The 24,888-nt window shown below is 36.0% G+C and overlaps 1 protein-coding gene across 9 annotated transcripts in view; it reads right to left on the bottom strand.

The window, feature by feature from the left end:
* Nucleotides 1-9,409, bottom strand: part of LRP1B (LDL receptor related protein 1B) — a 2,140,503-nt gene extending 2,131,094 nt beyond the window's left edge. For 3 of the 9 annotated variants that reach the window (XM_051849572.2, XM_051849573.2, XM_051849576.2), the window contains exon 1: nucleotides 8,374-9,406. In XM_051849572.2, coding sequence (XP_051705532.2) covers nucleotides 8,374-8,569 — 196 coding nt within the window. In that variant the 5' untranslated portion in view covers nucleotides 8,570-9,406. Of the gene's footprint in view, nucleotides 1-8,373 lie in introns of all 9 variants that reach the window. The other 6 variants (XR_007920674.2, XM_051849575.2, XM_051849574.2 and 3 more) reach the window with 6 other exon arrangements.
* Between the last annotated feature and the right edge of the window lie 15,479 nt (nucleotides 9,410-24,888).

Raw genomic sequence — 24,888 nt, 5'->3', positions numbered from 1 at the left:
AAGAATAAAACAAGAGACGATTCGCGGTCCCTTGATGTTACCTAAAGAAGAAACATATTCTTTTGACTAAAATGAGGTCGTGTTTCAACAATGCCTGTCTTTGGTCTGAAGGCTAAGCCAGTCAGGACAATGAGGTTCATGCAACTCAGGAAGAGATGTCTGACTATTAATAAGAATGTATTGTGAGATAAAATGTAACTCTGGTGTCTTAGGGAGGAAGTATGCTCTATTAAGTTTTTTTCTTCCTTCTTCTCATACTTAAAGTTAGAAGACATTGTTTAGGAACAGGTGCTTTCTCAACATGTTTTCTATAAACGGACAAAGTTTTAATATTACTTATGTTGAAACTGTATACATATGACAATATTCATTCCTATATATGAGAAAAATGAGGTTAAACACATAATGCCGTGGTAAGAATATATCGATCAAGATTGATTTTCTTTTTTCTAAAGGCAAAGACATTTTTAAAAAGTGTTGTTTTTGGTAACTATTGTGGAATATTTGAGAAGAGATCCAAATGTTGATAATGTCATAATTATTCAACAAATAGGAGAATCAGAATTACTGAACAATATAAGTAACAAAACCATTACCAACCTGAGCATTGTTCTTTGCACTGATAAGACTTATGAATCTGGACGAATGAGAAATCAGAGAAAGAAAGGGTAATACCATTTTACTCATGCCAATGTAAACTTTGTCACAATTGGACGCTTAATTGCAGACTAAAAGTAAACTGATGTAATTGCATGATAAAGTTATTAAAGTCATATTTCAAAGCACATTTAATGCTGCTGTCTACATTTCACTACAATGATTTCAACTATATATCATTTATTAAGAGAAAATCTTGAATTTAAAACCCCAGTTCAGAATGCCTTTTAATTTTTAACTGTATTTTACAAAATGGAAAAAAAGAAATTCAGTTAAAAAGTAAATTTACACTTATTTTCAATAAAGTGATCATTGTATGAGCACACATGAATTTTGGGTACATATTTATTCATACTATAATGGTATTTGAATGCTATTAGAATACTCTTATGCTATCATATGATATTAATATATAATTACTAACAGATATATTTGCCTAGGATGATATTCAAAATGACAAAGACACATATGCTTAGCTCTACAAAGTGTAGATGGGAAATATATGGCATATATCTTTCAAGGAAATGTATTGTCATTGTTGTTTTTCCATAAAAATCAACTTTATGCATAGATTGCAACATCAGCTTCACTATTTTACTGGACTTAAAGCCACCAACTAATACCTTTGATTTTCGTGTAGTTACTAGCTGGTTTCATGAATTAGTTTGGTAAATAAGTTCAAAATAATTGTTTGTATATAGAAAGCTTAAATCAATAGGATGTGTGTGTATATTGGAAGTGGTGGGGGGTAGAGAGAGGAGAAAGTGAGAGAGAGAGAAAGAGAGAGACTCTGAGACTTCATACATTAATATCATTGAATTTAAGATGGAGCAACAATTTAATACTTTATCCCATTTAGTATTTTTTTGTTCTAGTTAATACTATTGGTTGAACTCTGTAATTAACACAAAATTATTCTTAGGTGTTTAAATTTAACTGAAAAGTGATCCCTGTTAAATATAAGAGTGGGAATAAGAGAGAGAGGAGATGTATAATTTAGGACATGCTCAACTGGACTTGCCCCAAATGGTGGAGTTAGAAATGTGCCAGGGGATTCCAATACAATCCCATCAATGCATGTACCAATGCCATCTCACTAGTCCAAGTGATCAATTTCAGTTCACAATTGATCACACTGATAGGTCTAAGAGTCACAGGGATCACACAAACAAGACTAGTGTCTGAAAATACTAACTGATAGAATCAAAAAGGGAGGGAACGATCCAACATGGGAAGTGAGATACACAGCAGACTCATAGAATGGCAGATGTCCTAAATAGCATTCTGGCCTCAGAATCAGCCCTTAAGGCATTCAGATCTGGCTGAAGAGCCCATGAGAGTATTTTAGGCATGGAAAGCCAACACACTCTGGCAAAAAAAAAAAAAAAAAAAAAAAAAAAAATTACCTAAATGAAAGATCTCTGTGAGTGAAATCCCAGTAGAAAGAACTCTCTGAAGGGAGGAGAGAACTTCCACTTTGACTATGACCTTGTCTAAATAAGATCGAAGTTGGCATCCTCAAAAGGCATCCATTGCCTTGCAGAATCATGACTAGAGCCTAGGGAGATTACTGACGCCATAAACAAGAGTGTCAAATTGTTAAGTCAACAACAGGAGTCACTGTGTACTTACTCCTCATGTGGGATCTCTGTCCTTAATGTGCTGTACATAGAGACTTAATGCTATAACTAGTACTCAAACAGTATTTTACATTTATGTTCTGTGTGGGTGCAAACTGATGAAATCTTTACTTAATATATACTAAATTGATCTTCTGTATATAAAGATAATTGAAAATGAATCTTGATGTGAATGGAATGGGAGAGAGAGCGCGAGATGGGAGGGGTGCAGGTGGGAGGGAAGTTATGGGGGGGGGAAGCCATTGTAATCCATAAACTGTACTTTGGAAATTTGTATTTACTAAATAAAAGTTTAAAAAACAAGATAGAGCAGCAAATAATACTCATTTTCTAACTTTGACTTGTGGGAATGGGGGGACATGACCACTGAAACACTCACGAAGAGAAATTATAGATTAAACATTTCAACAGAAGCTTGTAGAAGCAAAACATCTAGTAGAAAAAGGACATAAAATTTGAAGAACTAAGCTTATTTATTCTGTTGTTTGGAGAAATCTTCTGAAAGCTTCACTCTGTGTTTCTAATACAGAGGGTTCAGGTGTACTTGGTGAGATTAACATGTTATTCAAACAAGACAGCAAAGAAGAGCCAGAACAGCATTTAATATTATTGCAAGCACAGTATTTTCAAAAGCAAGAAAGAATTTAACTTTTAAATAATCCAATTCATTTTTAAAGTTTTCTATTATTAATTATTGAAATAACAAATTTTTTAAAAGAAATATAGTTTTAAATAACTTCCAAAATAAAAGAACTAGAGAGCATTCCAAGGCCTGTGGACTGCCAGCTTTGTGACTGGTATGGTACCATTTCATTCCTGTGCCTCTAGTCAGTCATTTGTTATATACAGTAAAGTTGAGACTAACAATGCATATGAAGATATATAACAACTCCACAGAAGAGAATGAAAAGTGGAATTTGGCAGCTTTCTCTTTGGTTGGTTGGATTAATTTATCTTCTCCACCCAAAAACAAAACACTAAGTTTTGTTATTTATTCTCTCTGTGCAGCAGGGTTCACACATTTTTGTTATTATTTTTAAATCTGACATTATTCTTAAATATGAGGAACCAAATTTCTTCAGTAAATGTAAGATGTTTGTAAATTACCTAGAATAAGCATGACTGTTTTCAATGGAAAGTTGATCATGTACATTTTGTGGTTAACTTGTTATAAGGGCACTCAATCTTTTATTTATTTACTTATTTATAATGCTGAGATATAGAAAGACAAATAAAGGTAACGATTTCCCATCAGTTTTTTCACTCCATAAATATCTACGGCTAGGGCTAGGCCAGCACTGAAACCAAGAGCTGGGAACTGAATCCGGGTCTCCAGCAGTTGTGGAAAGAACCTAACAACTTGAGTCCTCACCGCTGCCTCCCATTGTCTGCATTAACAAGAAGCTGGACTCAGAAACCAGAACCGGACATCAAACATTGATACTCCAACGCAGGACGCAGTGTCTTAGAAACGAGGCCAAATGACCTCCTCCATGTTATTCAATCTAACCACTAAGAATATTGTTCAACATTACAATCTTTGAGTCTATCATAATTATAGATATTTTAAAGGCAAATGCATCTTGACATTTATTTCCCAAACTGTCACATTCTGTTACAACAAAGCATTTGTTATACAAAATTCCTTAGGATTAGTATGTTGGGAGTCTAAATAACTCAAACATTTTTACACATTTCACTTCATTTTGCCTTTCAAGGAAGCAATAATAACAGAAATAGACATTTTATCTGAAGTTTTGAAAACTAAAATTTCATTAATTAAACCATCTCTGATTTTCGGAACAGAGTCATATTTTTACAGGTATTTCTGCCAACTCGTCCATTTTTAAAAAAAGATGTATAAATATGGGTATAGTTGCTTTGGTGGGTTCCACTCATAACTTGACTAATTTGACTAATGACATCATGTTGGTACAAGCATGTTTAACTTTTACTATTAATTCTTTGAATACATTTATCTAGAATGAAGACAAGTGTTCCCTTTGTACAACAGTTGTTTTGACAGACAGCCACACAAGATAGAGAAATCTATCAGTATGTCTGATCAGTACTTTTTTACTACAGAGAATCCTGGTAACCAGGCACAAATGGAAAGAAGGCAGGAGGGGAGCACATTTCACATAAGTTGTAAAACTTGATGGCATAAACATTAAAGAAGGGAATCATTTTAGTGTATAGAGTGCAGACACATGCAGAGATCCCTCAACATGGCAATCCTTGCAGAAGACCAAGTCATTGTGAGTTCAGGTGAATTTTAAACTGAGCTTATCTTTATAGCAAGCCCTAGGCTCTGAAAAGAAATTGAGAAGGCAACTAGCAAGAAACTAATGTCCTGGATCCAATACACTTGATAACTAAAAATCTCTGCGTATCTCCTATCTGAATGGCAAGTAGTGCTTAGAGCATGCCATTTCACTTCTAAGAACACATGAACAACCTTACTCATCCAAACTTTCTAAGAAGACTTCTTTCATACTCAGTTAATTTTTTTAAAAAAGAAAACTCATTCCCATCTCTATAATTCTGGAGTCATTAGCATTAAGTTTTCTGCAATATTGTTATGTTTCTCTCCATTCCTAGAGGTTTAATGATATCTAGAGTTACAACAATGTAAGTTACTTTAAAGTATTTTTATTCTTCAAATATTTTCTCATAATATTTATTACAAAATGAGATGAAATACTTATTTTCAGTAACCATTCTTTTGTCTGAAGATATTTTAATCTCCTTTCAAGAATATTGTTTGGGATCCAGCCTCTTCCTAAAGTTGTCTTTCAGCCTTTTTTCCGTTCTTTGTCCTTCTCTACTGTGTTTTGCAGTTAACATATTTTCTTATTGTTTTAGCACAATTAAACTTTTCAGTATTTTTCCACTGTCACCTTTCCTCCTTAACCACTGTTGATTTGAGCTTAGGGGAGAAGGGGAGTGTGTGTGTGTGTGAGAGAGAGAGAGAGAGAGAGGGGGAGAGAGAGAGAGAAAACGCAAAGATTACAGATCTTTTCAAAGCAAAACTTTGATATTTGTTAAATATAAAAAAGACATAGATGCAGGCCATCCTTCTTTGAGAGGAGGAAGACCAAAAGTGTGCCATACATGTGCTCACCATTTTTAAACACGTTTCTAGGCAGACACATTAACATGACTATAGCAGCAGGAACTCAATGATTTGGAAATACCTCTCAAAATCAGAACAGACTCAAGAATTTAAAGAGATTCCATTAGGTCTCTCAATCCCTTGTCTTTTCAGAAAAAGTGACAACTTTAAATATACTTCCTTTTAAGTCTTAATCCTTATCAAGCAACACTTTGATATGATATGACATGTTATATGACAAATTAGTTGATTCTGAGTGAATCTGAGTTATCTTCCACTTCAAACTATTAAGAGCTATAATGAAATTTCCTTTTCTTATATGATGGGATCTAACAAGGAATAGTATGTTTATTAGTTTAATTCTATCACAATCAATGTAAACTAAGAAAATCAACAACGTAGACTAATAGGACAAATGGATGCATATGAATCCAACACACAGTTAGTCTGCAAGTATTTTTCTACTTCATAAAATGTTTGAGCTTATACCCACAAACTTATAAAGCAAAGGACATGAGGTACTAGGTAACTCAAACATTTCTTATGTAGGCTATGTAGTTTGAGAAGCTACTTAGTAACCAATAAGTATTTGGAGACTATAAAAGTGATTTCTCATTTTTTGGCATAAAGCTACCTAGCTTTTGCTATAAAAAATACACCCGTGCAATTCTCTTGCCTACTCTATTCTTCAAGGACAATTGACATGAGCCTGTGCTAAAACTCACGTCTCCTTAACCCCTTTCTTGAGTTTATATCCCCGTATCTTTTGTTTTGACATTTCAGTGAGGAAGTTAGTAATAATGCAGCAGCACCTTCTTTTTAAACTTTCAGCAAGATTTGTTGGTTATTTTTCTTTTTCCTTATCCCAGATGGAGCCCACCCTTTTCACTTTTGATAGTCAGCTATAACAATTTTAGCTCTTTTCTAACAGTTTAGAAAGTTGTTTTAAATATATATTTAGTAGTGGTAAAGTGTGGACTACAATTATTTTTACTTAAGCTATGTGAGATAGTACTTCTTCTGTTGATATGGTGATACAATATGACACTATTTCAATTTTAGGAAAAACTAACAATCATTTTCCATGTGTTCTGCTCATATCTCACATGCTACTCTCCCTCATGGAGCTGAATTGGCACCAAATATAATCCTCTTAGTTATTTAATTTCCTACCTCAGAGGAAAGTTGAGGATCTGTACATTTAACTTTTTAATTATACATAAAATTCTCTTCCAGTATTCATTCCAAAAATGGCAGCAACAGCCCTCTCCCTCATAATCACATATAAAAGTGCTGAGGACGTAGCTCTAGATGAGGTCAAATTTCTGGAGACTGAGAACTCCATCCGAAAAAGCTCAACAGCAGCAGTCTGTGACTGCCATTAAATTTTGCTGGCACACTGGGCTGAAAAGCTTCATTCTGTTCATCTGCTCTGGTTCAACTTCAAACATTCTTCCTAAGAAAGGCTGAGAACTGATTGTTCCAGATCAAAGATATCATCATTTCAACTTAGGGCTATGTGCTTCCATTTTATCAGTACGGATATCAACTATTCCATACCAACTTCAAGGCAAGTTGACCAAGTTCAGAAGATACCTGGTTAGGTGGCAAGGATATGTTTAAAAGATTATCATCAGTAAACGCTAGCTGTTGTAAAGGAATTCTTGTTAGCCACACTACTGTTAAAGGAAATGTATGCCACACAGACTATAATCTGGTTGCCAACAGTCCATTGAATAGAAACACCACGATTCATCCGCCCCCCCCCCCAGGTTCTTTCCGATACTGAAGCAATAATTTTTAGTCCATTTATAATTTGTTTCATGGAAACAGTCACTAAACTCCCAATACAACATTTTGTCCATTTTCTTGGGATTTGGATATTTTTCCCTTCTCCCTTATTTCTACCCCCCTCCCCAGCCATTGTACTAAAAGGCTGAAGTGTATCAGTCCCTATGGCTCATTTTATGATTTAAAATTCTAGATATATGATACTTCTGGTTTTACTTGAAGTAGTTAACCATTCCAAGTCCAGCCCCAGTGCCCCAAATATTCGTATACTATTTTTTTTCTTTATCCAAGTATCTGATGTCAGAGTATCACACTTGCACAGGGATTCCCGGCTTTTCAGATCAAAAGTTTACAGAATCCTGGTTTATTTTAATTCCCACCTCGACCTTTCTCTACTCCACACATTCATTCCCCTCTAAACTTCTACCATTCATCAGCCACTTGGAGGAAAAACAAGAGCAAAGAGCCAGGCTGGAGCGAGGCACTTCAGGGGTGGGTTAGCCCCTCAAGGTGCCATGGGGCTGAGTCAAAGACCTTCGTAAATAATAATAATAATAATAATAAAGTCAAGTTCAAGCAGGTGCATGCACACAGAAGCGCCCTAGAAGCTTCTCCGTTGATGACAGGGACTCTGTCCCAGGTCTACCCTAGAAGGGGCTCCAGAGACTAAAGGGGGCTTGAGTCAGCGCTGTTGCCCCTCCAGAGACCTTGGTTGGAAGAGGCAGGTAAGGAAGTTAACCTGCGAGCTAAGTTGCAGGCGGACACGCGGAATGCTGAGAACCCAGAGCCCGGAAAAGCTCGCAGTCCTGAGCTAAAGCTGAGGGAAGTCTCGGAAACGCGAATGCTGATTCCAACATCTGCAGCGCTCTGGGTGCGCGGGCAGAAGCGCTCAGTCAAGTCCAACCGCTCTTACAAGGGGGCGAAACCCGGGCCGGTAAATGGCCAGGGGGGAACCTGTGAGGGCTCCGGGGACCCTGGCACCGGATTCAGACATCCGCCCAGGTACCTCGGACCCCCCCCCACGACGCCCGCGCATCCTGGCCCACCGGTCCCGGGCAGCCGGGCGGCCAGGACTTAAGTTTCACACTCACTTATCTGCAAGCAAGCATCCCCCAGCTGGAAAGCCAAGGGGGCAAGGGGAGGGTTGGGAGGGGGAGGCGTTCTCCTTACCTCGCTGGGCTCCCACGGTCAGCACCCTGGCGATAGGCAATAATCCCGAGAGAGTGAAGAAGACCAGGAGAAACTCGGACATTGTGGGCGCCCGCTGAGGAAGCCTGCTCGGGAGACTGCTCGGCGGCACCCTCGGCCCGGCGGCGGCGGTGACGGCGGCGGCGGCAGCTCGGAGCCCCGAATCCAGCAGCGTCATTTACAAATGTCACTGGAAATTCTTCGGCTCAATGAGTCCAGCCAGTCCGCCTTCTCCAGCCCGGAGCAGAATGTGGAAGGTGCACGGATGCGCGCGTGCGGGAGGGAGGCAGCGAGAGAGAGTGTGAGCGCGAGCGAGCCGCTCGTGTGTCTTGACTTTTCAATGCAGGGTACGTCTGATCTTACATCACGCAAGAGGGGCAGTGAGAGATGCCAGCGGACGGGAATTCACTGATTAATCACCAAATCCGCCACACACCCCTTCGCCGTCCACATAAATCACATCTGTTACTTAAGAAGAGGCATTTCACACAACAGGCAGATACCACCGCGAACGCAGGACGCCACGAATCACAATTATTTCGGTCTCCTGGAAGGGAGAGTAACTCAGAGCTGGTTCTGGAGCGATGTGTGGGTCTTTTGCAGAACGGGGGCACGTCTGCATTAGGCTGAGCCAGTCAGGCGCCTGGAACGCTCCGCGCAGAACGGTCAGCTCGGAACCATCAGCCCGAGCGCTGGTCGGCTTCTCAGGGCAAAGAGAGTGGATCTGATCCCTTCGCTCCTGGCTTGAAAGCTTCCTTCCCGGGAAGCAAGAAGGACGAGCGAAGTCACCGAGCTTCTCCCAGGCTAATGGTTTCCTCCGCTGGAGACAGAATCGCTGTGCTCTCTCAAATGCAGTTTTAACTTTTATCCTGAGTGGCACCTGGGGACATACAGGCAAAATTTAGTGACTCAGCAGAAACAAACAAACAAAAAAAAAAAAAAAAAAAAAAAGAAAGAAAGAAACAAAGAAAGAAAAGAAACAGCTCCCCAAGTCCAAGTCCGTAACCATTGCATAAGAGAAGCAGGTGAATGGAAATGGCTAAGGAAGTCCCTAAGGAGGTAGCAGAGAAGTGAGGCATTGGCAGTATTATGTTTTGCAGTTGGTTTCTCTCTTTAAAAGGGCAGACCGGGCCATTAAAAAAAGATTTTGCGGGGTGTGTGTGTGTGTGTCTTGTTCTTATTTTTTATTTATTTATTTAATTTTTACATAGCATATTGTTGGTTTAAGAACTTTCCCAAATTATCAGCGACATCAAAACGAACCAGTGGAATTAAAAAAAAGTTGTGTAATCACTTAAGTTTTCAAAATGATCACCCAAATCCCTAAAATGAATAGCCATGCAAAATGGCCCTGGAGTTAGAACTTTTAGTAGTTAAAGGCTTACTTTCTTCCTTGTGACACCAATAATTCGTGTCTAAGGGTAAAAATTGAAAAACGTTTTATATTTGGTATTATAAACCTGTGATGAGTGAATGCAGAAAAAAAAACTACAAGAAACGAACAAAACTAAGCAGCAGGATGATTGAAAAACAAAGGAAAGATACTTTAAGCTCTTTACTCCTTGACTGATTGTGACTTTAGAAATGAGTTCCAGCACTATGAACTAATATTTATAAGAGTGAAGTAACCAGAGACATCGTTGGATGTACCTTAGAAGCCATTAAGATTATACCGGATCAAAGAACACTGACACAACTCTGAATGATATTGTACAAGTCTGTGAAAGTCATCTTTTCATACTTATTCTGTGATTATAAATATGCCTTTATGTCAATTTTCCATGTTTTAAATTTAAGTTTACTTTCCCTTATAAGTCAAGCCATTTTGTGTAGAAAATATGACTCCTATACATTGAAATGCTTCTGCTTTTTTCTTCTAAAGTTGTCACATGTAATTTCTCCTAGTTGTTTTTGTTCCATAATAATATGCACTACATAGGAAAAGAGATTTTCCATATTTTACTCCATACCAAAAATTTTCCAAATTTGGGCTGAGTGGCAGAGTTCAATTAATAAGAAAGAAAAATTTTGAATGATGTGCAAATTAATGTTTCTTTCTCTCCACAGACATCTACATTCTATGAAATGCTTATTCATTGGGACAAAGTAAATATAGGTATCTTTATTGCATGATCCAGCAGTCAAACAGGAGGTCAGCTTTTAGGCAATTTGTATCCACGTAAGTCTTGGCAATAAAAGGAGGAATATTCAACTGTGGTGAGAATATCCAGATTCTTCCTCATTACCACCAATGGCCTCACACCACAATGGCAAGAGTGAGGAGAGTGTCCTGAATCAGTATGACCCACAGAATGTCCTTACTGTGTAGCACAGTGCCACTTGTCTTGGTTCAAAGTCAGTTACTCATCTACCTCTGCAGTATGTATGGGAGCCCTGGCTTCCATAGTCAGTTTGGAAAAGGGGAAAACTAGGAAAGATAGACAGATGGGTAAATGCCCAGGAAAATGTGTTTTCTAAATAAACAGCATTCTAAATTTGCAGCGCCTCCAAATATTTTGCTTTTCAAGTCATTTAAGAATAATGACTATATGATCTCTTTTAGAGAATCTTGTTGACTTTCTTACTTCCTTGAATAGAAGACGCACTGTCCACACACTGTGACCAGAATAAATGAAAATAGAATTTTTTGGAATTACCTGCCAATCAAAATGCCAATCATGAATGACTCTTGACTCAAAAATATTGCTATGAGATAATGGCAGTCAATGTGGAAACTTGATTAGTATAGGCTAGAGTACTAATGAAAGGTGACTTCTAATATGTACTTTCCACTGTGAATGATTCACAATAAAGTATTAAGTATAAATTAAATCTTTGAGCTTTATTTTTAACAATGAAAATAGATGTTATTAACAAAGTTCTTAATGATGTACAAACTCTCTGCAGCAACTTTGTACAAGAATGGGTACTTAGGTGTATACCAGTACTCAAGTGGACATACACATGCAAATAAATGCTTGTCACAAGAATTCATTCACAAGATAAAGAAATAAGCTACTATAAACAGATTAAATGTTGAATAATAGATATATATTTGGTGAAAAGCTAAAATAATGCCAGTGTCATGATGAAATGGAAAAATTGTCAAACCCCACATCAATTCACTTGGCTCATCACCTAGCTCTCCTTGGAAAATGATCAGTTCATTAAAGGAGATTATTTTATGAACATCAACATGGCTGATAAATTTATAGACCAAATTTGAGGTATAAAATTTTATAAATGTATTCTGAAGTTTGGAATGGCCATCCAATTGTAATGGTTTGTAAGTAAAATTGAAAGCATCAGAAATGATAATTTTCTATGAAATAATTTTATTCCCCTTAAATATATACTTTAATGAAAAAGTAAATTAATAAAATATGTTATTAGTGAAGCAAGAATAGCTAGAGTTACTGTTCAAATTGTGTTGTTCCTGTGGCCCACTATAATTTCTTCATTCTAATCAGAGTTATTAACACTGACAAGTTAAATAAATTAATTCATCAAACTTTAGGACATTATGAACTCTCTCAATGAGATGAATCAAGCAAAGAAGAACCAAATCATTCTTCCTATCTGGTCTTTAACAATACACAAATATTAATTATCAGTTAAAAGTAGTCTTATAGCTTCCAATTAAAGCCACACATTGCATACATGTGATCAAAATCAGATCTCATTTCTGCTAACAATTATTTGCTGGTGCTGATGGACTTACTATTGATAATATCTACTCATGTGCCATACACCTGAGAATTTGAAGCTAGCAAGAGTATGTTTGCATAAGCAAGCTGGGGCTGCCCTGCTGTCTCAAAGAAGAGGTATGTGAAGTAGTTTTGGCCCAGAAGTTTGGTTGCTAGGGATTCCTGTGGCTATCCTTCAAAGGCGGCTGGGTTCTTACCAGGCCTTCCCCACAGAAAGGTTGCCAGGCAGCATCAGACACAAGATGAGAAGGGAACCGAGGTGAAGTGAGGGAGGAGGGGAGGAAAGGGAGAGGGGCAATGTTAAAGCAACATGATCAATGCTTTAAAATTAAAGCACATTTTCTTTCTTGGTTAGTGTAGTGGTGGGTTAGTAATTTTTTTTTTTTTTTTTGAAGAGTTAGCTCTTTTTTTTTTTTTTTTTTACAGTCACTCTGGACACAGTCTTATTTGTCTTTTTAATCTTTTACTGTAATGAATGAAAATGAGATTTCTTTTTTAAGACTTTCATCCATATAAAAAGAACAGATTTCATAAAACGCTTTATATTTTTATTAGTCCTCAGATCATTTCATTTAAATATTCTGCAAATTTTAAACTGCTTTGTTTCAAAGGTGTGCTCTGCTTGAGGGCATACTGTTTCAACTGGAAAATGAGAATTTGGTTGGCATAAATAAGAGTTTGGTGTCACCTTAATCCCCTCCATTTGCAAAGTATTAACAGGTATGTACAACTGAAAGGAAAACTAATGAGGCAATTATCTAATGCAGTCTGTAAAGTAAAAATATTTCCAAACTAAGTTTGCCTTTATTTCACATAGTTTCAACTTCACTGTCATTATCTACAAATATTGTAAGATATACAATTATGGCAAAATGCCCAACTGCTAGACATAATAACTTTCAGAATATGCTTTTAATATTGATGTGATTGCGGCCGGCGCTATGGCACAGCGGGTTAACTCCCTGGCCTGAAGTGCCGGCATCCCTTATGGGCATCATTTCGAGACCCGGCTTCTCTGCTTCCAATCCAGCTCTCAGCTATGGCCAGGGAAAGCAGTGGAAGATGGCCCAAGTCCTTGGGCTCCTGCACCCATGTGGGAGACCCGGAAGAAGCTCCTGGCTCCAGGCTTCGGATTGATGCAGCTCCGGCCGTTGTGGCCAATTGAAGAGTGAACCATCGGATGGAAAACCTCTCTCTCTGCCTCTCTTCTCTATGTAACTCTGAGTTTCAAATAAATAAATAAATCTTTAAAAAAAATGTTGATGTGATTTTTTTTTGGGTTTTCTCTCACTCCTATTGATAAAATTTTTTAAAATATTTATGTATTTAAATGGAAGTGAGTCATAAAGAGAGAGAGAGAGATATCTTCCATCTGCTGGATCACTTACCAGATGACCACAATGGCCAGAACTGGGCCAGGCTGAAGCCAGGGGCCAGAAGGTTTCCCCAGGTATCCCACATGAGTGGCAGGGTCCTGAATAGTTGGGTCATCTTTTGCTGCTTCTCCTAGGTCATTGCCAGGTTTCGAAGTTTAGCAGCTGAGATATGGGATTCTGGCACTGCAGGCATTGGCTTTACCCACTACTCCACAATACTGGCCCTGTTGATAAACTTTTGACACTAAGAAGGAAGAGTCTTTAATGATTTTGGTAAGGCAACATGGAAGACAAAAATTATATCATATCCAGCATCATATTTAATTGATTGACTTCCATCATAATAATATAACCTTATTATACAAATCCTATGTTGTTTTTCATGTGTGTCATCAGGAGCCACAATCAGTAATATTGCAGTCTGTGTGTGGGTAATAGAGAAATGTCAAAAGGCCATAAAATCCTTGTCCCTCTACTTATGTGGAAATAACCCTCAGGTTTCAAGTCAGTTGCAAATTTAAGCTTTGTTGCTGTTGGTGCTTTCAGACCCGGATATATGTAGTGAATTTGCGCTCCACGTCACTGTTCCAGCTAATTGAACGACATAAGGTTTCCCACTGATGGTCTGTGGGCAGTGGTCCAGGGCCAGAATGTACTTCCTCTGAACACACCCCCATGGCATGAGTTTTTTGTTTGTTTTTCATTTGTGAATATTCTTTTGGTCACCATACTGCTACTCCTTAACTATAATTAGAAACTTTTAGCTTGTTGGACCTGGAAGGAGCAATCAAGTCACTATTCCAATTTACCACATTTTATGAATAAGATAACTTTAAAGACAGGGAAAATGACTAGTTTGAGATCATACATTTCATTGATGTCAGAAATACCCTTGAATGAAATTGCCTGACTCCTATATTAAATAGTCTACTCTATTGTTAGTCCTTTATGCTTTTCCTACCTCAGAAGAGTGTTGACTCAGAGTATATAAATTCATTTAGTAAGCATCGATATATTATGTTTCAGGTACTGTATTCAGTATCTTACATATAACAATGAGAATATTAATATGACTCCTACATGAACAGAATTCATAATTTAAAACAAATGCTAATAGGTTGACTTTCCAGGATCTCGAGTGAACCATGTTCTCAAAAACCACAGAGATGACACATAAAGGTCACTACTGAGATCACCCAATAAAAATGTGAGGTACCTTGCTTGAAGAATGTCTTTATACAGAGGAAAATGACTTCCACTAGAATCTGACTCTGGATAACAAATCACAAAATATATTTAAATATCTTGAGCATGGAAACAAGCATTTAGTCAGTCAACACATCATATCTTGTTTGATCTATAACTTGGCAGCAAATTCAGAAATGTGAAGAATTCAGAGCATTCATAAATGTTGCCAACGTTAACACAACAGATTAATCAGATTTTGAAGATCCTTTCATATTACAAGTTCACATAGAATCAGAGGACAAAAGAACTAGAAAGTCTTATTTACTTTTTGTTCATTTATTTTTATTGTAACTTTTATTAACTGAGACCTATTTGCCACTTTTTCAAGCATGTTATCCTTTATTTTTAAAGATTTGCTACTTTGAATCCAAATCATATTTTTCTAAAGTTTACTTTTTAATACAGTCTTTAACAGTTCACAATATCTGAACCAAACCAGTTTTTTTTTTTTTTTTCCATTATTTTGTGTGGGCTTTGTCCTATAATGGGTATCCTGAGACACTTAGCCTTACGGTTGATTAATGGCTTTTCACTTTCTCCCTTGAACTTGTTAATCTTTCCTATATCTGCTATTCCCTTGTCCTTCTGTCACAGAACACATTCTTATATCTGAGGTAAACAGGATAACACAATTGCAAATATAGAGCTTAGGCATAGGCAATTGACAGAGATCTAAAAAACATGATGCCATGTTAATAAGACTTTATACACATTTTGATAAAAAATGACTTGCTGATACATGTAAAAAGTATTTTGGAACTATAGCATCTTAGGCCAAGCCAAATTTATTTTATTTTTGCTTTAGGGAGTGAAGTTGCTTTGGTTATTTTTGGTTTTATGAGAAAATAATGTTTTTTTCCTATTGCTTTACTAGGAATAACCTCTTAAGTTAAAAAAAAATGTGTTACAGAAAACAAGAGAGAAAGAGAGAGAGAGAGAGAGAGAGGAAAAAACAGAAGTTTCATCAAAGTTTTCCCTGGGAATGGTCTTGGGAGGGGTTGTCAGCAGCTGCACCTGACACAGTGCCTGTCACAAAGTAAGTTCTGAGTAAATATATTGTAAACAGGATGCACTGAGATTGACATTTTTACATGATTTTAAAATTTGCTTTAAAGAACAACTTAGAGAACTAACTTTTCCAAAACATTATTTTTTCAGTACAAAAATCACTTCTCTCAGACAGGAAATGTCTCTTGACCTCTAAAAGTATTTTTCTGTTATGAAAATCATACTTTTTAATCACCATAAAAACTTAAATGCAAAAAGGAGCTTTTTAGCCCAGAACAGAGTGCCCTAATTTTATGTCAAGTCTCTCTTTGTGGGAAGAAAAATAGTGACATTTGGACCTAGATATATTTATCAAGATTTGTGAAAATGTGTGATTTTATGCATGAATTCTGGCAAAGTTAAATTATAGTTGAAAGACCATTAAATGCTTTTATGACTTTCCATTGCTACATTCTGCATTGTAAATAGACCTTACCAAGGGTATCATCCATATTAGTCTGCAAACCTCACTACATAACTGAAACAACAAAAAATGAATGTTAAGATACAGTAATTCACAAGAATGTACTAGACAAGGTAGAAGAGGATGAACCACAATGCTAGGACATCAGAAGACCAAGAATATATTTAGTTATTTAGTTTATATATACTTTATAAGAAATGTATGTTCTTCTGAAAGAAGTATGAACTTTGTGCTTTTAGATGGATATCGCTCACAATTTATTCTACTATAATTCCCTTTTTTGACTAAAGAAAGTGAATGGAAACGACAGTAGTCTCTGTGCTCTTTACTGAGCTTTGCTTGAAAACTACATCATAATTCATTGAAAAGAGAAAAGGTAGATACATATAACCACAAATTGACTCACATTCAGGGAATGTATATAATTAGTAAAAGGATAGTTGATATTAGCATTCACTTTTTATTCAAAATTAAGAAGATTAATTCATTTTGGCATTTCCACAAAGATGCATCAAATCACAATGACAAGAGCTCATAAGAAGTAACAAATTCTGTTTGAATAAACAAAATGTATTAAAGAACATCTAGACTCCAGGCCTGGATTTGGCTGAAGCATTTCTAGAATGTAGGTTCCAAGTGAAAGAAAATTATAGCCACAGAGATGTTGGAGTGTTAACTACCTGGCTCTGTTTTTAGCTCTGAAGAGTTATTTCTTCCCTCTACTCTTTCACACTTTATATTTATAATAGTGACAGTTTCCAAACCAATGTTAGAACATCTCTTAAACATACTTTAATAAATATAATTATGGAGCCACAGGAAGAATATTTCTAATCAAGACAGTTCCAGAAAATACCATGTCTTTGGCTATACTAACTGTTGTATTAAATCTGAGAAATCTTAGTGACAGCTTGTTTTTCTTCTCTAGTTTGATGCTGTCAAAGTATTCCAAGAACTTGTATATTGTAAGTGATTGCTGATATATCATCCGATTTTATGAGAACAAATGTTTAGATGTCTTTCATTATAAAGGAAACAGGGTTAATAACTTGTTTCATAAGAACACATTGTAGGACTAAGAACTGACTGTAGGACTCAATCATTCCTACGCACAGGTGCCTTAAGTTATTGATTTGACAAATGGTACTGGAAATGAATGGATTATTTGCAACTATGATAGTTACAGACAAGCTAATGAAGAGAAGCACGTAGCACTTGTATGTGCCTGTTTTCACATGAAAAGCACAAATTAAGTCATCCCATGAGAAAAATGCAGACATAAAAACATACATGCTCTTAGTACTTCAATGGGAATTTCTCAAGGGAGAGTAAATGTAGATTAGCAGTCATTGTGTTTAAAGAGATTCATGTCACTACCCCAAGAACATCACCAGGTTAATAAATAAATAGCCATGGTCTGGACCATATTAAAATAAAATAGCAGCTTCTTTGAAATTACAGTTTCAAAGTCTAAAAGAAATTTTTCCTCCTCTAGCACTGTGCAGAAAACACATTTGATTTCATTTAGAAGCTATCACAGGTTTTCATTTAGGTTTTGATTAAAATAAAGTCTGCTATCAAAACATAGTTTGGGGCCGGCACTGTGGCATAGTGGGTAAAGCCCCCACCTGCAGTGTCGGCATCCTATACGGGTGGCAGTTCCAGTCCCAGCTGCTCCACTTCCAATGCAGCTCCCTGCTATGGCCTAGGAGAGCAGGAGAAAATGGCCTAAGTCTTTGGGCCCCTGCACCTGCATGGAGACTGGCAAGAAGCTCCTGGATCCTGGCTTTGGATTGGCGTATCTCTGGCCACAAATAAATAAATAAATCTTAAAAAAAAAAAAAAAACACACAAAGATCCACCTGCACACAGGTTACTGGAGTGGGTTTTAGTTTTGCACTCACGTTCTCTTACCCACATCATTAAAAAGTCACCATAATTTACTAAAACTTCTCTACATGAATGGTAGACTAACTCCTTTATAGGATCTTTCACAAACTTAATGGCAAATGTGTATCATAAAAAAAAAGCTTATGATTGGATTTCAAAATATTTTTTCACCAAAATACATTTATCGTGTAATTTCAATTCCATGAACTTTTTGAAATATCTTCTTATAATTTCCAAAGTAATTTAGTTTCAGAATATTATTTTGCCTTATAATCTATAAAAATGAGATACATTATTCTTATTTCTTGTACTTTTATACAAAGAAGCATCTCAGAAAAGAGTAATTACCTCCAGCACTGAACTATATAATGCAGAAGAAACTTTGCTTGGAATTTTGGAAAATGCAGCACAATTCAGCTGCCCACACTATCATACCTTTATGCTTTTAGAATAATAAGGCATAAAATGCCACTTAATCTCATCTTTTAATATCCTTTTGTCTTTCTTTGGGGAATAGTAGAAGTGTGACATAGAGTATTTTCGTTTATTTTACTGACTTCTGTTCTTTATATAAAAGGTAATATGAAAATGTGCCCAAGGGTCTATCCTGTTTCAGCTAAACAAAATCTAACTGTAGAATGAAGCAGATGCTCCATTTCATGGTACTTGAGTGCCCCCTATAGGATCCTTCTTATATTTTTGTTTTTGTATAGTAGTAACCTTTAAAACTTACTACTGCATCGAAATTTATTTAAAATATAGAGTCATGTTTGTCTCAATTGGCCATTTAAGTTTAATAGTAAAAGACTGGTTAATGATAACAATGCATTGTAAAACCTTCAGAAGGAAAGGAGAATGTTTTATGGACCATTTTTTTGTGTGTGTGTGGCAGTTTTAAGTTATTAGTTTTTAAAATCAGTACTTTTTAATGGAAACAACTTGACCAAAAATCTGTCACAGAATTTTGAGACCCTTTAAAACAAAATTTAATGAGAATTTAAAAAATAAATATAGAGTCATAAAAATATGCATCTATAAAATAAGTGGGCTCTGATTTATGTACTCCCCTCCACACAGCTTCCTACTCACACAACCAAAGGACTCTTCCATTTAAATCACTTAGTTGTTTCTTTGTTTTCACTAAAATTTTCCATACTTTAAAGTTTTGATTTGCATGCTCTATAGTGTGTCTGCATTCATTGGATCAATTAATTTATTTTAAAAGTACACATTTACAATTTTGTGTTTAGTGGATACAGAACATTTGATTAAAATACAAAAAGTTAATTACTTAGCTGTAAGTTTTAGAGAAGAAAAATAGAATATCTTTGTGTAAGAGGAAGTATAGTTGTCATATTGAGTAGGGATAGGAACACTGAACTCTCAAGATTCATCTATTCCAATTTTACATATATGAATTATATTGAAACAAACAAAACAGATCATATACTGGCATTTTCTGCTATTTTTTTTTGCATTAGGATGTAGTGCCTAAAGTCTCCACATGTACTCTTTCCTTAAACAATAATTCACAGATATAGAAAGAATGATTTGTTTTTATTCAGAGCCATTTAGATTAAAGAACTATAGTGTTATTTTTTAAAAAATAGTCTTCTGAGTTTATATGGTATGTAATATATGCTTGAATGAAGAAAACATTATTAAGGTTCTTTGTCTATGAAAACACACACACAAGCTGTCTGGCTATGACTGTTTTCTATCACATTATTTCTAAATGCACAGCATCTTGATGTAGAAACAGTGGTATATGTAGGCAACGGAAAGAAGTACTTAATTTTCTTTCTTCCTCTATGCATTCTATTCTCATTCATTTAATGTATGCTTGTTATTTGAAAGGCACAGTGCTTGGTGCTGGGATTACTTCAGTGGAAAGTCATGGCCCCTGCTTTCATGAGCTATATGCCTAATGAAAAAATGGGTTTGAAGAAACCATTAGAAAGAGTCATGCTAAGTGCTATAAATGAAGGTATGCATAATGCACAGTGGAGGCTTTGAAAGTACACATTTCAGTCACAGAGAAGCAAAGATATTTCACTAAGGAGGAGATTCTTGAAACGACTTTTGAATATTTAGTTAGGAATAAAAGACAGGGAAGACTGTTCTAGCAGAGAATGTGATGTACTAAGGTGTATATTGCTAGATAATAAAGAGAGGTGATTATCCGGAATCCTGAAAGAGATGATCAAAGTTGTTAGAAATTGTGACACTTTAAAAGACATATGAAATAATTTTCACCTAATCAGAAAGCAATGAAAATGTTACTTGAGGAGGCAGTGTTGTGGTACAGTGGGCTAAGCCTCCTCCTGCAGAGCCTGCATCCCATATGGGCACTGGTTCGAGTCCCGGCTGCTTCTCTTCCAGCTCTCTACTGTGGCCTAGGAAAGCAGCAGAAGATGGCCCAAGTCCTTGGGCCCCTGCACCTGCTTGGGAGACCCAGAAGAAGCTCCTGGCTCCTGGCTTCAGATTGGCCCAGCTCCAGCCTTTGTGGCCATTTGGGGAGTGAACCAGCGGATGGATGGAAGACCTTTATCTCCGACTCTCCCTCTCTCTGTCTATAACTCTACCTCTCAAGTAAATAAATAAATTCTTTTTTTATATAAAAGAAAATGTTACTTGAAAATATCAGGAACTATCCAGGAAATTATAAAATCATCCAATATGCAATTGTATTACCTGAGAGCCTATCACATTCACACTTTTACATAAGCCTGCTTGAATCTCATCTCATTTTCCCCATGGTGGGAGCAGCCAAAATGCTGGATTCCTATTCCAGGTTGTAAAAATAATCTCTGTCACTTAGTGAACCCAGTGGTCCCATAGAGAGTCACTCTGATGGCTTAATCCAATTCCCAGATTTGTCTCTAAATTATGCTATTTACAACTGAAGTGATTTGGATAAATTATTTAAATTCTTCAAACTGTAGCCCTCCATTCTTAGTAGATTAGAGGTAATAACAGTAGCCCCTCCCCCATCATACCTATTACTGGGTCATGCCGATATCAGTGGTCACTCTGCCAGCCCCTTCACTTGTGGTTCATTCATGGTAATTTCTGAAGTGGCTGGTTACAACCCGTAATATCTATTTAATGTTCTAATCTGTTTAGTGATACTACACAGTCTATCCAGAGTCACTGTCTACTAAGCCATGTTCTATAAAACTCACAGCTGATTTTATGGATCAGTAGCAGATTGCTCTAACTGAAGATACAAGGCACACACACATTGAAAGAAGTTAAACATAGATAAAAGGTAACATACTAAGAATTATAAAATTAAAGCCCCCCCCCCCCACACACACACAAACCATGGATTTTGGAGGAAAACCCTTCTGCAAAAAGGGAAATTGGAGTTAGAATTTCAGTTCAACCTGGGCAGGAATTGTGGCATGATGGGTTAAGCCACCACCTACAACACTAGCATCCATATGAGCATTAGTTTGAGTCCGTGCTGCTCCACTTCTCATACAGCTCCCTGCTAATACATCTGAGAAAGTAGAAGAAGATGGCCCAAGTACTTGGGCCCCTACAACTCTACGTTGGAAACTCAGAGTACTAAACTCCTGACTTTGGCCTGGCTCATTTGGGAAGTGAACCACCAGCTGGAAAATTTTCTCTCTCTCCCTCCCTCTCTCTCACTGATACTCTGCCTTTCAATTAAAGAATACACAATAAAAATATTTTCAATTAAATTTCAAAATAGACCTGGGATTTATAACAGTAGAGAGATTATGGATTCTTTCTGTTTAGAAAATATAATGTAAGTATAAAAATCATGCATGAAAAGATTCTATCTATTATTGTGAGCTAATGAAATGATCATTACAACAATACATCAGAATATACTAACAAAAGTTGATACAGAATTTTAGAAAAGAAGAAATTCTTTTTTTTCAAATTTTTACTCCACACAAGGTAGGCAAATAATGGCGGCTATTTTGCTTTTATGCTGAAAAAAGAAGATTTTTTAAAATTACTGGTAATAAAATATTTAAAAATTTCAAAGTTTCCTAGGAAACAGAAACAAAGAAATTTTGTTTACTAGCAATACATAAGAGACAAAAGTATAAAGCAGTGTATATTTTTAAAGAAGATAATTGCAGGCCGGTGCCACGGCTCACTAGGCTAGCTAATCCTCTGCCTGTGTTGCCAGCACCCCAGGTTCTAGTCCCGGTCGGTGCGCTGGATTCTGTCCTGGTTGCTCCTCTTCCAGGCCAACTCTCTGCTGTGGCCCCGGAGTGCAGTGGAGGATGGCCCAAGTCCTTGGGCCCTGCACCTGCATGGGAGACCAGGAGGAAGCACCTAGCTCCGGATCGGTGCAGCTCCGGCTGTTGCGCCCATTTAGGGAGTGAGCCAACAGGGGGAAGACCTTTCTCTCTGTTTCTTCCTCTCACTGTCTGTAACTCTAACTCTCAAATAAAATAAATAAAATCTTTTTAAAAAACCTCAATTAAAATACATTGGCTTTTAGAATGAGTTTTAGAATTTCATTTGTATACTTTATAACTGTTTAAAATATATTATTATTTACATATTATTTGCTCAAAAGCATTTATATTTTCTATATAACAAATAAGATGTAAGGACTGGATGTAATGCTTCACAAAACATCTGTAGCCCTTTCATTCAAAGAAAAATAAACAAACACTCCCATGACAAAAGAAAAATAAGAATCAAATATAAACCTAAATTAATCAAGGGGAACAGTATTTAGAAAATAATTAATTTTAAGTATAGAGCAATGATTACTAAAAAGAAAACATGGGTAAAACTAATCTTTATTCTCTGTCAATATATTACATATTGTATATTTTCCTGTATATATTATATATATATATTTCTGTCAATATATTACATATTATATAGTTTGTAAAGATATAAAACAATAATTAAACAGAAGATATTAAAACACTCCCAAAAAAGATTTGATGGGTCTTTTAAAAAATAACTGAGGTCACATATGCTCAGAATTTGTGAAGTGTGAGGTGAATTATTTTTATTTTGATGAACAAAACTTAAACTACATGACTGGGAATAAAATTGGCATTTCTCCCCAAACAACCCTTAAAATACAGCCTCAAATTTAATACAAAGATAATTTCATCACTTGAATCTTAACCATGATTTCACTATTTAATTGGAAAAATAGCTGAGAATTGGAATAACACTATTCATTCACATAAGTAAATGGAAGGTAGTGATATGCACCCAACACAAGACCATCCATCTATGTACAGCAAATACTACTAGACATAAATGGAGAGTCAGACTCCAATACAATAATAGTGGTTCACTCAACACCCCACTATCATCAATGGGCGGGTCATCCAGACAGAAAATCAATAAAGACACATCAGAGTTGAAACATCTATCAAGCAAATGGACCTAATATAGATTTAAAGGACATTTCACCCAACAGCTACAGCATACACATTCTTCTCAATATCACCTGGAACATTTTCTAGGATACATCACATAGTAGGCCACAAAACAAGTCTCAGCAAATTTAAAAATATGGAAATCATATCATGTATCTTCTCAGACCATAAAGGAATAAAACTATAAATCAACAACAAGAACAGCAGAACATTCAGAAATATTTGGAAATTGAACAACATGCTACTGAATGATGAATGGGTCACTGATGAATTAAAAATGAAATGAAAAACTTTATTGAAATAGATAAAGATGTAAACACAATATATCAAAACCTGTGGGATACAGCAAAAGCAGTATTAAGAGGGAAATTTATAGCATTAAATGCTTATCTTAAAAAAGAGAAATGGCCCAAATTAAAGATCTAATGATGCATCTTGAAGACTTAGAAGAACAAGGACAGTCCAAACCCCAAATTAGCAGGAATCAAGAAGCAATAAGAATCAAAGCAGAAAACAATAAAATTGAAACTAAAAAAATACAAAAAATCAACAAAATACTTTTTTAAGAAGATAAACAAAGTAAATAAACTTCTAGAGAGACTAACAGAAAAAAAAAACACAAAACGAGAGATGAAAAAGGAGACATTACAACCGACACCACTGAAATACAAAGGATCATAAGTAATTACTATGAAGAATTATATACTAGTAAACTGGAAAACCTTGAAGAAATGGGTAAATTCCTGGATACATATAACCTATAAAGATAAACTAAAGAAGATACACAAAACATAAAGACTCATAACAAGCAATGAAATTGAAGCCCTAATCAAAAGTCTTTCATCAAGGAAAAGTCCAGGACCTAATGCTTTATTACTGAATTCTACAAAACTTCCAAAGAGGAAGTAACTCCAATACTCTTCGAAAAATTCCAAAATTTGAACAGGATGGAACTCTGCCAAACTCTTTTTATGAGGCCAGCTTTACTTTAATACCAAAACACACAAAGACACAGCACAAAAAGAAAGCTACAGACCTATATCCTTAGAGAACATTGATAAAAAAGATTCTCAATAAGGCACTAGAGAATCGAATAAAAAACACATCAAAAAGATCATGTATCATGATCAAGTGGGATTTATCCCAGAAATGCAAGGATAGTTCAACATTCACAAATTAATAAGCGTCATAAATCACATCAATAGAATGAAGAACAAAAAACATATGGTCATCTAAATAGATGCAGAGAAAGCATTTGATAAGATTCAACACCCCTTCATGATAAAAATCCTCCATAAGTTAGGCATAGAAAGAACATTCCTCAAAATCATAAAGGCTATATGACAAACCAACAGCCAATATTATACTGAATGGGGAAAAGCTGAAAGCATTTCCTTTTGAAAGTAATA

This window comes from Oryctolagus cuniculus, chromosome 3, assembly GCF_964237555.1.
Source record: "Oryctolagus cuniculus chromosome 3, mOryCun1.1, whole genome shotgun sequence".
Lineage (NCBI taxonomy): Eukaryota > Metazoa > Chordata > Mammalia > Lagomorpha > Leporidae > Oryctolagus > Oryctolagus cuniculus.
The sequence above is the reverse complement of the archived record's forward strand: the minus strand, read 5'-3'. Positions and strand labels throughout refer to the sequence as shown.